The sequence below is a fragment of the Thermobia domestica genome, chromosome 6, assembly GCF_964235325.1.
Source record: "Thermobia domestica chromosome 6, izTheDome1.hap1.1, whole genome shotgun sequence".
Classification (NCBI taxonomy): Eukaryota; Metazoa; Arthropoda; class Insecta; order Zygentoma; family Lepismatidae; genus Thermobia; species Thermobia domestica.
Genome location: NC_137459.1, coordinates 137,140,193 through 137,156,429, shown reverse-complemented (window position 1 = coordinate 137,156,429; position 16,237 = coordinate 137,140,193). Strand labels below are relative to the sequence as shown.

The 16,237-nt window shown below is 33.0% G+C and overlaps 1 protein-coding gene across 1 annotated transcript in view; it reads left to right on the top strand.

Annotated features, from left to right (window-relative positions):
- Nucleotides 1-16,237, top strand: part of LOC145687313 (cell adhesion molecule Dscam2-like) — a 1,291,367-nt gene that overhangs the window by 782,591 nt on the left and 492,539 nt on the right. Inside the window, exon 8 of the mRNA XM_081760775.1 lies at nt 6,116-6,267. Coding sequence (XP_081616901.1) covers nt 6,116-6,267 — 152 coding nt within the window. The remainder of the gene's footprint in view (nt 1-6,115; nt 6,268-16,237) is intronic.

The window sequence follows — 16,237 nt, the reverse complement described above, 5'->3', positions numbered from 1 at the left end:
AAATTGGATATCATCCTTAGAAGAAACAATGAAAACAAAAACAAGAGAGATGGTAAACGCGGATCAGTGCTGCAGACTGTTTGAGAAATAACGTGACACATATGCTCAATGCAAACGCCATTGGCGTACGCAGCCTCGCCATCTTTTACGAATCGCTGTCATTAGCTAAAACATTATACCGAACATCTCTGTCAGTACGCGACCTATCGATCTCACATAATCACAGTACGCTTCTGTGCCTTGCATTATAGGTTTTAAACCATACTGCACTAGTGACCTTTGGGGAAAAAACATAGAAGGTAGGCTTTTTTTTTTTGTTTTACTGGATACCACAAGTGGCACGTAGAGCCTACACAGTGTCCTAATAGAAGGTGTTGTGACAAGATTAGGTATCACTGTGAATATCTCGGAAACGAACTACACACGATAGATGGTTTCTGAAAATTACTGGAAAGACAATTGTTGATCCGGCAGTGAATCGACAATTGTTGATAACAGTATGCATGCGTTTCAAATATAAATAATCCTCACCATTATACTCATGTAATTTCAGTTCCTATTCTTGATATCTGAGCATTTGATATTATGAAATAATCGCTTATACCTTGTTCTGAGAGATCTTATGGTTAACCCTGTAGCTATAAAAATTTCTAAAATCAAATATAGTTAAAATAAAATTTACTGTTCCTGGGTATGACTTGGTAAAATTTACTATGTCATGTCTGAGTATAACAAACGGTTCTGCGAACTCGAAATATTTTAGCAACTTATTCTAGCGAACCGGTGCGAACCGGCTGAATAGCATCGCTAGTAACACACATATTTAGTGAAAATTATTTATTTGGAAAATCTGTATTAGTCAGAAAAAAATATTTATTTTGTCTAGAGTATAAAATCAAGGCTATTGTTGTGGTTCACTGATTGGTTCCTCTATTGCAGCGACATTTCTTAATTGTCTTAAAAGCTAAAGTTAGTATTATTTTAATTATATATGACGAGAAGTTTATAAGTCTCTACAAAACGTCATATCAATTGATAACTTATTTACAGAAGATTAATGATAGAACCATATTAAGCTAACGGGTTACAACAAGTATAGGAAAGGCCGCAAGTCGAATGTGTGACTGCAGAAATGAATAAATATGTTTAGTGCAAGGACCATTGTTCCTGATTAATTATTGCATTTTTCTAATACTCGCATGATATCACAAAGTGGTTGAAACCATAACTTGACGCATTAATGTGTTCCAGTTTAAGCTTTACTGTCATTTTTTTTTCTATGTCACTCCAGTTGATCTAGATAGGAACAAGAAGAAATAGAAGGTTTTATTAAAGTATACTATATCAATAAAATATGCACTAAGAAATATGCATCGTATTTGATCAACTGACTGACTGATTTATTGGACTTAAACGTAGTTTCAGTTCCAATGCTATGCAAAACTGAACCACTTGCTTCAGAGGAATACGCACCACTATTCGGGTTTGTATTGGAGGCAAGCATTCCACCATGGATCCAAATCGTAACTAAACACAGAGCACCGTTGCGGCTATATGGTTAGCATATGCGTAAATTGGCGCGTGAGACTCAGGTATGATTCCTGGTAGAATCCCACGTTAAGTTGTACGTCACATTTCATTTAGCATCGTTACTGACAAGGACGCTAAACTCCAATTGTAACCAAACTTTTTGAACTCTTGAATGTAAATATGGATATGTCCAAGAGCTACGTATACTTTAGTGCATTGTTCTATCTTTTGAAGCTTTTTCAGTGTTCTTTTTTTTTTACTTTACTAGAGTAACCTGTCACTGAAGGAAACACATATTCATAAATGGGTTTGACACCTGTTAACAATAATGACCTCGATGTTAATTAATCCCAAACGAAAATCAAGTGCATAATTAAGAATCACTCATTTATTCACACTATGTTGTGTAAAGATTTAAAGTGATGGTCTATTCTAAACAGCGTTAATTTGTGAAGATTGACCTAGGGGGAAATTTGGTCCCCGGAGCCAATACATCTCCAGGGGTATTTCTCAGTTCGAGCTCTATCAGGATACGCAGTGTTTTTGCAGTAGTTTCATCCCCTATTAATTCCGAGTTCCTGTCTATGGGAAACCTTCTGAAGTCATCGCTGATAATATGTACTAAATAAAGAGGAAAAAAGCAAATTATGAAGTAAGCCTCGTCCTATCAAGAACTTCCTGCACCCGGCCTCTGAAGAGATTTGTTACGGCACTGGGTATATTATACAAAAAAAATCGAATTTGTTGCTGTTGATTTCATAGTTAACTTGAACACATTGCTTCTATTAATATATATATATATATATATATATATATATATATATATATATATATATATATATATATATATATTGTTATTAAGTAGTCTAGTTTCCTGGGTACAAAACTCAAACTATCTTCTATATGAATACGATCTAAAAATCTACTTAAAAATCAATCCCATTGAAGACTATAAGAACTTAAGAGGTTTCAGAACGTTTCTCAAAAGGGTCAAAATATAGTGTGACAATTATACCTTTAATTGCAATATACAGCGTGGTCCGGAAGTACGCGTACCACTAATTGGTGTTTTCTGACGGTTTTAGGTTTTATCCACATTTGTTTGGTAACATTGCTTGACATTGACTGGCAACATTAATATTCATGATCATTTGTTTTCTGCTATTTTCTGCTTGGTAACAGTTATTTGCAGTGAAGTTGGAGTAATCAACAATGTATGATCAAAGTCCATATAGCATTGAACAAAGATTAGTAGTTGCGGTTTGGTTTCACGAATGGCGTTACACAGGTGACACCATGCAAAATGTTAAATCGAAATTTACAGACCGCTTTGGTATTAATCCACCAAAAAAAAAGCAACAATGTTGGCGTGGGAAAAACGTGCATTTGCTACGGGCAGTGTGAAAGACCTTCCCCGAGGTGGTCGACCGATAAAACGGAGGGAAACGTGCCGTGAAGTGGAAGAGTCAGTGCAGCAGTCGCCTTCAAAATCAACACGTAAAAGGTCTTCGGAGCTTGGTATTCCTCGAACCACCATAATGAGGCACATGAAAGAAGATCTAAAGTGTTAGGTTTATCGTCCAATGCATGTGAATGAACTGAGTGACGCCGATATGGATATGCGGAAAGAGGCTTGTAAAACTCTCCTTAAGAGGTCCCCTTCCAAACGATCCCGTCGTGCAATCCTCTCTAGAGACGAGTGTGCTATCTACCGGAATATGCATTCTCGGAACGCTGTAATGTGGTGTAAGGAAAACACCTGGTTTTAAAAAGAGATGGAGAGAAACCCACCACACGTGATGGTGTGGGCTGGAATGAGTGCAACGCACATTTTTGGGCCTTACTTCTTCGAAGACAATGTTAATGGACATTCTTACCTGGAGATTCTTAATGAGTGTTTGGTGCCTCAACTGGAAGAAAATGGTACCAAAGACACTGATGTGATACAACAAGAAAAGAGTACAAAATATCATCACTTACTGAGAAAATTACTGAATCGTTTGAGGTGATTTCTTTTTAACAGCACTGCCATCAATCGAATCTTTTATTATTTTGATTAGAATACGTGCCTTAATGGAGAAAGAGAAGTTTCAAATATACACCAGGTATGGAGTGTATAACGAGCCCCTTAAATAAGGGAAATGAAATTTGACATACACACTCATCATTAAAAATGTGAGAATGTGTTCCAGAATATTATTTAAAAAAATCGTTTTAAGTTGAGAAGAGAGGAAATTTATTTATTTATTTTTAAACTTCAGATTACGATTTATAAAATGTCAATGTAACTAAAAGGTTGAACTGTTTGAAATGAATTTTTAAACACAGCTAGTCCTGGGTTGAACTGGGACTCTATCATTTCACTTTTATTGAAATACGTATGTGCCCTAAAACTTTATTCTTCTCGACGCATGTCAGCTACTTATAAGTAAACGTAAGTCGTGTACGCACATATGGATGTGAGTATGATATTATTTAGTCGGTGTATATAAGAACTTAATACTAGAATAAGAATACTAAGTTATCCGAACCTGTTATCTCTGATCGAATGACTTCAATTTGAATTTTTTTTAAAACACAAACACAAAAACAAAATGAAATTTTAGTTTTACTTTCCACAAATGCCCTTGATGCTAAATGAGACGAATGTTTAATAGAACTGAAAGATTGTGAAATTATTTTTGTTCCCCCGCCGAGAATCGAATCCGGGATCGTGTGCATAAAAACGGCAAGCATTAGCCACTAGACCACCAGGAAGTCTTAAAAAGAATGTAGCCATAAAAGATACTTGGTTTATTAGTAATTTTCTCAGGCCCATTCTTATTTATGGTTTTGTATTATTTCCACTATATCAATATGAAAATTGCCAAACGTCCTTTGATTTTCTTTAGTAATCCTTGTTTACAAGTTTACTTTGTAACTAGATACCTTCTCAATCTCTATACCCTCCAAATATTCTCGAAGCTGTGATTATAATTTGAAAGAGACAAAGAACAAACATCATTGTCATAATGATGAGTAGGGTTGATCACGAGGTGTGATATGAAATAGTTTTTTTTTGTGGCTAAATACGAGACGAAAACGAACTCTCTCATATATATATATATATATATATATATATATATATATATATATATATATATATATATATATATATATATATGTGTGTGTGTGTGTGTGTGTGTGTATGTATGTATATATTTCGAGATATCATTTTGTGGTATATTTTCGAGACAAGATAGCCCCATAGCCCCAACCCTTATCTGGTAGGCATCCTTGATAATGGGTAGGATTTACTTTTCCATCATTAGCAAATTACTTACTGGAAATTCTGCTTTTCGACTCAAAATGTTTCTTTGCTAACCTATTTTCCCCCTTTGGCATCTAGTTATTCGTTTAAACATCAACCGTCAGTTGCAAACATCGATTCCCCTTTCGTTGTTTTCCTTCCACCAAACATTTCAACAAACTCTTCGAAACAAAGTAGCTTAAATCCAAATTGTACCTAAGGTTTTAGGATTCGAGCATACTTTGTCTGAAATTCGTAACGCAGTTAAATATGACACCCGTGAGTTTTCATTAAACAATTTATAGGATCATAAAATATAATAATTATCTTAAACTGAATTATGTTGAGTTTATACATCATATCATAGCTTGATAAGACTTGAATTACTGTTTAATTGGTATTCCAGACAATAATGCCCCAGCGTCTTTACCACTATAATTATCCCAACATTGTAATTTTAATGTACTTTCTTACTTGTATATACTGTGACTAATTTCAGTTTTTACTATCAAGTTATATGAGTCTCACACTCCCAATCCCGTCTCCTGACTCCGGAGCAAACTTCTCGTGCTTATCAAGTATGTTTGTTGTCCGAAATCTGGGAATCATGTTGCTGCGTAGCGTTTAGTTAAGATCTTCTTATGAAACTCGTACGTTGTGATTTCCTGTATAGGAATACTTCCTATGGATTGACGTGGCATCTATTTTTCTATTGCACTTCCTTAAACAAATGAGTTGTTTTCAACTTGATTCTTTATATATCGCTCCAAGTAAATTTACAAATTATTAAATATATATATATATATATATATATATATATATATATATATATATATATATATTACGATATTATTTCAAACACTGTCTTAGCACGTTATTTCGTTCCTTTTAATCATCTTCAATAGTGTAATATATGGTGCTAGTGCTGTAAGTTTAAACAAACAATATAATTATTTTTAAAGATATTTTTAATCTAGGTTATACACACACACACACACACACATATATATATGTATATATATATATATGTGTGTGTGTATAACCTAGATTAAATATATATATATATATATATATATATATATATATATATATATATATATATATATATATATATATATGTGTGTGTGTGTGTGTGTGTGTGTGTGAATCAACTAATAATACAAAATCATTGTACATAATTTATGTTATAATGTCCGTAAATTCAGTATTAAAGTTAAGTGACACTTTTAAAAAAATCCAGGAGATGTACAACTGAAGTTCATTAAAATGCATTTATGTTTCTGTTTTCTTCATTAGACTGATTATCGGCCAATATGTGACCATGTTTGGAGATGTAATCAGCCATGTAAATATAAGTTCTGTGAAAGCTGAAGATGGTGGGGAGTATGAGTGTGTGGCCGAAAACAAAGCAGGACGCGCGAGACATGCTGCTAGACTGAACATTTACGGTAAGTAATAAAGCGTTTGTTTCTTTTAAAATGATCACGAAAATTATTGTATTGTCTTAAAGCATCACAAAGTAGAATAAAACTAATTTCATGACGTTATTGCAGATATGAAGCATGACAAATAAAAATGAAATAGAAATTTCGTAAGCTTTTCGCGGTTGGAAATCCTATGTGTCGGAAAACTTAGATTTATACGACTTTTCGATCATTTGTGTGTGCAAAAAGTTAGCATATTCTACAGTAGATTATCAGAAGATTTTAATATCGCAAGTTTGGTCATTGAGAGGAACCTATTCAACATGCCCTAAGACGCAAGGCTATTGGACTCTTACTAATTTACCAGCAAATCACCAAGTTATTTGGAGAAACTTTCATTTATGTGTAACATGTATTACTGCTGTATATAATATACTCGCATATAATAATAGATAATGAAAAGGTCCCAACTCCCTTGAACCATCTTTTAGCTCTATCCTAAAAGATATGTAAAATCTTTGCAATATTAACCTTTTGCAGATTGTATTAGTTTATTTTAAAACATAGGAGTTCGTCTTTGTTCGTTGAAATTTAGGATCCTTTGCCAGCACCGGAGCTATATGCACAGAGTGAACCATTTATTTTAATACATCCTTTTAATTGTGAAGTTAATGGACAAAAATGTTTTAGTTTGAACCATGCAAATATCGGCAAGGGGACAATGTTTAACATAAGGTGTATATCACCAGAATACCAATGTTACCAACCCAACATAATGTTATTTTTTTTCAAATGGTACAACATCGGACTATTATATGATCCAGATTTACATAGTGTATAAAAACTTGAAATATTACACACGCTCATTAGTGTTCCAAACTAATTACACTACAATATCACACACAAAAAAATGTGATGGTCCCTATAGCAGTAGAAATGCAAGTGAGACGGACGGAGAAAACACATCAAAATTACTTTCTATGGTCATGTTACGAGGGATTTCGAATGAATACGAACAAAGTTAAAGCAGGTTTAAAATTTGAATATTCTCAAAAGTCTTTATTTCGAAAAACTGCTAAGTTCTTCATCCAATGCATAGGTATTTTTCAACAGACGTGAACGTTATAATACCGTTTATAGCAATTTGATATCTCAAACCGTTCTGGATATTTATGGTAAACATTGCAAAATATGGTAAAGTTATAATTCCAAAGGAAACCTGTTGTAATTACACTTTACTATAAACGTATTGTTACAATGCTATATAACCAAATTAAATCAATAATTGTTTTTTTTTTTTTTTAAGTTTCCACAAATATGTCATTTTAAGCAATATATCAAATAGTTCAATCTTCTTCATATCTCCGGAATGGTTTAAGATATCAGATGGCTGTCAACGGAATTACGATCCTTGCGTTCATTGAAAACCATGCACGTCATTGAATGTTATACTTATCTAAACACTTTTCGGAATGAAGTCCTTTGAAAAAGGTCAATTTTTTGATTCTTGAAACTTTGTTTCTACTTGTCCAAAATACCTCATATGATGACCGTGGTATTCAACACTAAGATGCTTTGGGTGTGCATTATTTCATTCATCTATCTTGCTTTATTACTGCTGCATAACCCTCCAGAATCTGGTTGTATTTCTATGTTTGTGATACTGTAGTATCCTTAGTTTGCAACCTTATGTAACAACTTTGATATTGTAAGTTATTGTTTTACATGCAAATTTAAAATATGCAATAAGAGGACGGAGTGTCAGAAAATACCACTTTATGTTGAGTTGGGAACATAGTTAACACGATTGTATTGGAAAGTATGGTAAAACAATGTCCTCGTGTTGATATTTCCATTGTACAAAACTTTATTTGTATCTATTATTTTCTAAGTTACAAGAGTGTGTCAAGATAAATTGTCCCCCTTTATGTAAGATGGGAATCTAAATTTAGGAGCTCTGCCAACGAAAAGCGAACCAGAGACCGCATGCAGGAAAGACACACACGATAGCCGCTAGACCATTGTATAATTGGATATTATTGAAGTTGGATATTGTGAAACATCGCATATCCACTTCTGGGCTCTAGCTAACATTCATTATCGAAGATCTGGAATGTGAATGCCGAGCAACAATATAGTCACTGCAAAAGAACTATGAAAAGTAATAGGAAGAGTTCGAAATATGGATATTGAGAAGGTTGGAAATACTTACTTTGATGGAATTACTTTGACAGTAATGTGGAGATGTTAACAAGAATTAGGCAGACATTGATAGTGACGAAAATCGTTGGGGAAAGTAGAAAAATAAACTATCTTAGTAGAGATATGAACGAACATAAGAAAATGCGTAAAATAAGAATAAGCAGAAGATTTCAATTGATGGAAAATATTTCAAAGGATCATTCTTCCATAGATATGATATTTAGTCATCATCTTTTCCTTTAACATAAATGGCATAAAATAGAAATATAATAAAATAAAGCATTTAGGTTAAATTTATTTAGGGTTGATTTTGAAAAATGTTATTGGGGTAGGCTATTGATTTTAATAAAATAAGTGGACCATGGCGGCTCGGTAGTAGAGTGTTCACTCCTGGTGCGTGGGATCCTTGGTTTGATTCCAGCTAGCATCAAGTGATATTTGTAGTGAGGAACACCGTGTGCGTGGGTTTTCTCGAGGTTATTACGCTTCCTCCCACTTTTTCATTTCACCATTTCATTCATTTCTCATCGTCACCGTCTCCTTCAGCCCAGCCGTCATAATCGTGGGACGTAAATCTGTAAGATAATCATTTTCAGCTGCAAAATTATTATGTGCAAGAAGTTTAATTATTTATTCCTCCTCCTTGGCGAGTGAATCTCAATCTTACTGGCAGGGGCCCCGGTGGCTCAGTGGTAGAGCGTTCACCTCTGGTGCTTGGGGTCCCGGGTTCGATCCCAGACCCCGCCAAGTGGACTTTGTGGTGGACAAACACCGTGTGCGTGGGTTTTCTCGGGGTTCTCCCATTTCCTCCCACTTCCTTCATTCCACCCTTTCATTCATTACTCATCATCACCGTCTCCTTTAGCCTAACCGGCATAAGCGTGGGACGTAAAACTCAAAGATTTCATTTCATTTTTCAATCTTACTGATATTGATGTAGAAACATCTAACTAAATTTAGACTTCGTTGTGAGATTTATGGTTTACTGTGAGATTTATGTACAACGTTTATGAACATAGTAATATGTATATTTAAATATGTATATGGTATTTGTGTAACGAAAAGCTCGTTTCAGTAGATGTACATTTTACGGCAGTACACATTTTTTTATTTGCAGTATAAAAGTATTATCTTTTTTTCATGTGGATACTTAAAATATTGCCATCTATTATTATGAATTATGAAAGTGGTAGTTTAAACCATATAGTTGTATATTACTTTTGAGGATGTAAATATTTATAAGAAATTGTGTACACAAAATCATTCATGTTGCTACTTCAATATTTCACACAGTATGCGGAAATTCATTAGTGGCACGATGTCTAAAACAAAACATCATTATTATTGTGATAGCTTTAATGTTTCAATGCAATTCATGTTTCCATCCCACATATAGGTTATGAATTACTCCACTGCCAATAGTTTTAAATTAATCTTCGAAAATAATAAAAATATAAATAAATAAAATGTATATCCTACGAACTCATTAAAATATTCCATGTTTTTTTTATTTTGTTTAATTGGATATTTTGCTTGAGGCCATCTTATCGCTATTAGATTAAATTACTCTTTTGTTGCTTATGTTGTAAAAGTAACTCACTGAGGAAATATTACTATTGAATTAATAAAATATTATTATTTACATGAAAGCATCTTGTGTATTAAAGTTAAGCAATACCTTTTTTTCGTTTAAAAAAATCAGTATTTTGGTAAGTAATGTGTCTATAAAAGAGATTTTTTAAAGAAAACTAATCCCTAAGTTTCCTTCATCTGTGAAAATTTCCAAGAATGCCACGCAATATGTTTCAGTAACTTTGTTTTCCTCACCGGAAGTTGTTTTTGGCGAAAAATGTATATAAAGTTTGTTAATTTTGCTCTAAATTCTCCTGTGTTACGAACAAACAAGCTTTTCTGTGCCATATGTCAACGTGTTGTCATCTGTGCTTGTTTTAGGTCACAAGAGAAGAAAATTGGACCAGAGATAAGTACTGCTGTTTGAGTTATGATTTTGTAGAGGCTTGCTCGACAGCAGTATACGCTAATGTTCTATATTTTTAAGAAGTTAAAAATATGTAAACGAAAATATAGTCTCATTTCTAGCCCGTATTGGTTTATAACTTACAATTAATGTATTAATATATGTTAATAAAGACAATATACAGAAAAGAATGTTATCTTCAGATTTACTGTATTACTCCACTAGACTTGAAATAATGTTTGAACAAGTAGAACTGTGGTTTATTTTTTGTGTGCGATAAGTATAGTAATAACCATACTTCTTCATTGTTGCGGTCAAGTTTGATTTCCATTTCGTTGCATTAATGACGAACTAATCTTCTTTGATTTGAGGATCGCGAATATTAGAACCAAATAGTCTAATTTCAAGGCAAACATCCAAAAGAAAACTAATATCGACTGCTATAAATGCAATCTTCTGACGACTTTAGCTATATTTTGCTTGTGAATTAAAAAAAGATAAGTTTAAGCAAAGAAGTTCATTTCCTGCTATTCATTTGTATTAATTGACAACAACTAATCCTTGGTATAATTAAAAAAAAAACGGAGTAGACTCTTGAAAGAGCAGTTAGCAATGAATAACTTTCGTGCGCTCCGTCCTGGAATACATTTCAGATGGAGCTGTAGGTTTAACCTCAAATGTACACCCGGTACTAAGAAAGAGGCATTACATTTAAAAGGAATGATATCCTAGGACACTTGGTGTGAAACAAATATAGCAACAAATGTTAGAACTAACGAATTCTCACGCGGTATAGATAAAAATGATTACAATCAGAGGCCTAGCTGATCAACACTTCAAACTGTACTAAATAAAATATTTCAAGAAACACTAAAATGTGTTTTTAAATACGACTTACTTTGTTGTTAACTCGTACATTTTGGTTATGTTTTCTTTGAGACGTTGTATGATTTTAACAGATGGAGTAATTGTAGAGCATGTCAAAATGTGAGAATCTCCTTCAAGAGAGACACGGTGGCTTAATACTAAAATTTGCACCTCTACTACTACACAGTACATTTAGGTTTTAACTTAGAATTTTATAAAAACAAGCTAATGTGGTGAGATGTTCTGAATGTTATCTTAAGTAACATACTACAATTTAAAAAAAAAAAAATCCGCTAGAGAAAACTCATATATGACTTCATTAATATGGCCGCCAAGAAAGTTCGTTCCTTCAGTTTGAAACTGACACATCTTCTCGAAAATTTCCAGGTAGAAACTTTATTCTTGCTTCATTTGACAGAAAATATATCAAATATTATTATTTACAAAGACTGCTAGTCATAAAGTAACGTCATCTTCAAATGCGGCACCTTAAAGTGAAACAAACGTGAATTTTCAATTTGTGTTTTAAGATTTAACTGTGCATAACTTAGAAATGAATAAATATATAGGAAAATGACTTGAAGTAATTGTTACTTGTCGTTTCAAGTGCTTACCAACGAGCACAAGACCGCTGTTGTATCTCTAAAACTAATGGAAAAAATGAAAAATGAAATGAAATTTTGAGTTTTACGTCCCACGGTTATGCCGGTTAGGCTAAAGGAGACGGTGATAATGAGTAATGAATGAAATGGTGGAATGAAGAAAGTGGGAGGAAACGGGAGAACCCCGAGAAAACCCACGCACACGGTGTTTGTCCACCACAAAGTTCACTTGGCGGGAGCAGGGTTTGAACCCGAGACCCCTAGCACCAGAGGTGAACGCTCTACCACTGAGCCACCGCGGTCTAAAACTAATGGAGTGAGTCAATTTTAAATAGAGTTAGCCGAGATCAACTTATCTCAAACATAAGAGCGTCACAATCACTTATGACACTGTACATGGTAGTAAACTGTGCATGCCTGTATTGCTAGCGACAGTTATAATATTCAGCACAATATTTCTGCTACAATTATAAATGAATTATATCTTACAGTATCTCTTTAAGATTCAAATGTATGCTATCATCTTTTGAAATCTATTTTTTTTTCAATACTGGAAATACTTCTCTATTTAATAGTTCAATTAAATTAATTATTCAATTGAATGAACCACAATCCAACCAATCCATCATAACTATTCGTTTGCCTTTAACGTCCGTTTTCTCTTTGTGCAGGGAACAATACTGGAACGTTAGAAACTGAATGCCCAAGTTTACTTTTAAGTTGTATAAAACTGTACTCAAGTCGATCGTTTCACTCGAAGATAGTAGACGTTTTCTGAAGAATCACAAACTATTTTAGCTTAAATTAAATTATGTTTGAAAAATAAGTCTATACACATAGTTATTTTATTGAAGTTTTCAATGACGCTCACATTTGAATATTAAAAAGAATGTGAAAGCTTATAAATGACAAATGTTTGAATATATTCAATGCAGTAGTTTGTTTCCAAAATCAGTAACAAGTGGTAAGCTGTTCATAATCTGAAGAGTGGAAAGTATTTTTACGTACACACTGATGTAAGATTCATATTTATATGACAATTATTAACCTTTCACTGGTAGGAAAAAAAAAATAGGAAAACACCCGTTATTGTAAGATGAATGCCATACGTGGCATTTTATGTTTGCTTCTTTTTAGCATTGTTTATTGGATTGCTTTGAATCTTGCGCAATTTATTATTAGCGTAAGAGGCTGTTCAAAAATATCCTTGCACTTGCAGTGGTGTTAAACATGTAAAATCAAAATAGAGTTAAAGAAAGAAATTTTCTAGAAACCATTCCTGGAAATTCCCTAAAGCTCTCCCTCTGTACGGCGTTGACGCTTGTGTTCTTAGAATTATTCCTTTATGGAACAAAAAAATAAATAAATAAATAAAAATAAAATAAAATAAATGATGCACGATTATACATCGTTGGGAGCACCACAATTAGTATAGTGTTATAAAAGGTCAAATTCGCGAATGCTAGAAACTCGTGTAATATTCACTTTAATCAGATATACCGATTTATATGTTCTATTACTTCTCAAAAACTCTCTAATTACAAAAAAGTAATGTATAAACCTCATAAGGTAATTACAGTTGGACCTGATTAACTGAATATCTGTCATTTTCTTGGATCTGATTTAAAGAGACTGAAAATATTGGAGCTTGTACATTAGAAGCAATTTCAAACCATCCTTTATTGCTCCTTCAATCTACTTTGGTGTTAATTTTCAAGTATTAGCTGGATTAAATCACAAATATGGAATTTGAGTTATATACACTGATAAAAAAATGTAGGTGGCGTACTTAAAAATGTACTTTACATGCGTAATTCCTGTAGCTTTTGGACTTAACGTACAGCTGACTTATAATTGAAAACGCATGTTTTATAACATTCCGTATAAATGTTCCATCTATGCGTACTTTCCGTTTGAAACAATATAGGCGTTCAGGATCTCACATACAAATGGACACATGTAACATATAGCTGAGGAATATGGCATAAGTATATGCATGTGATATACGGAAGACTGTTAGATGTGACACATCTGCAACGACATTAAGAACATCTAAAGGCAGTGCGTATGTAGCATATGGATAACGCATACTCCATACTGATTTCTGTAATAAGCAAAAGGTTTCCATATATTTGTACAAGATATCGCTGTTCGAAGAACTGATTTTTCTCCGCAAATGGCAGCGCACTTCATTTGCATTGATTTTGGAAAATGCTTATTAAGGCTTTGAACAATAATATAAAAATATAAACTTTATATGAAAAAGATCTACTTAAATAAGTTTTTTTTTTTAAATACACATAGTTTAAAATATTTGTTTCTGTTAAACGTGAAATCACAAATAACCGTAAATCAAAGGGTTGAAATCCAATGTTGTAGGTTGGAGCTCAGGCGCTTTTGTTGCGATTGTAGCATTTTAGTATATATATATATATATATATATATATATATATATATATATATATATATATAATAACATAATATAATATAATATAATATAATATAATATATATTATTTTAATAAATGAATAGTATTCTTATATTCAACCAACAACTCTCAATATGTTTGCATTCCTTCCTTGCTTGTCTAGTGGCTAGCACGTGCGCATCTTTCGTGCACGGGATCTCGGGTTCATTCCTGGTGGGAGACTCATGAAATGTACATGCATTCCGGTTGTTTGGATTTCACATTTAACTGTAGTTCCACGCCTTACATAGCCTTAATTCTAAAGGTGGCGCTAAACTAAACGAGTAAACATATTTTGGACGATTTTATTCAATATACTCTCTGTGGTTGTCTATGTCTGTAAGCCCAGTTTTGCAATTAGATTTTACTCACCTATGCATGCTCTCAATACTGCATGCATGCTTCTCTCCTAAAGTAACACAACATTTTATCAACAGTCCAATTTCTATGTGATTAACCACTTCGATATTTAATTGTTTAAAAGAGTTCATTTAAAAACTCGGAATTAGACCATGAATGATTGTTATCGTAAATAGTACTTACATTAAACGCTAAGTATCACTACTAATTATGTTTCCGTAGCTCTCGCCCAAACGCTAAACTAAGCTTTGATTCAAAAAAATGAAGATGATGATTTGAGCGCTTACTGGCTTTGATTTTGCTTTGTATTAAGTGATATAAAATTAAAGGTGTAAAATAAAGTATATTTAAAAAAAAAACATTTTAAGTTAAATGATTTTCATTCTAAAGTTTACTAAAACCTATTTTTTTCTCGTGTTCTAATAGCATCGTTACTAGCAAACTGTTTAATCACGCTTTCAAGCTGTGTAGAATAAACTAAATTCATTATATTTGACAAATATAAACAATTGTGTAAATAACAATATTGTGCATATATATTAGGGTTTTTTATATACAAAAAAGTAAATTTGTCGTTTATTTATATACTTATTATATTTAGCTCAAACAAACTCACTCACTTGAGTACACTAGCAGATCTAACAACATGTTCATAGACAAATTGAATATTTGCAGAAATGTCAAATAGTACTGGCATCTGAAGTTTACGTAAAACTTTTCTAAATAACGAGCATATTCGCGACAGTTTTTATTGTGTCATCAGTAAATTCTCAAACTTTGTAACGTTCCTTCCGTAAGTAAACCATAAGATATTTGTTTTAAAGTTAAATAATAATTACAAAGTACTGTATTATACACCATAATTGGTACTCGACAATTGATAAGATAAACTTAATTTAACTTAGTGCATTTCTTCGATTTTTCTTCCTCAGGATGCTAGTCATTTTCTCTCGTGATTAATTATTGTAAGAGTTATTTCTCCATCCTAATTGCTTGCAGCACATTAATGCTCGTTGCGCTGATTCATTTTCCAACTATTTCACAGAATTTTGCTTTTATACTTTCGTGAATGTTAGAGAAATGACTTTTTTTTGTAAAAGAAACCATAAAATGGAACTTGATTAAATGGGTTAGGTTCAGGAAATTCTTTCATCTGAACTGTGCTTTTTATATATATCCTATAAACTTCACGTATGAAAATTCAGACTGGCCACATTTTCACCTATTTCAAACAAGATGCTGGAAAAGGTATTACATCGTAATTTTTTTCTTTGCTTAAGGGTAGGACTATGTGAATGTTTCCCCGTGAATGCATGAGAAGATAGAAAAGCAAGAAACTCGTTCACGAGTGAGAGGACTAATTTGTTGTGTCAGCTGGAAAATCAAGGGGTAACTTTAAAGCTCACTGAACTCTCACTGCGGACCATTTAAAGGGTACCGTAACTTGAGGGATTATAATCACAAGGTCGGAGGCAAAACTCGTGTATTAAGGACATTAGCACTAAACAGCGTTGTGGT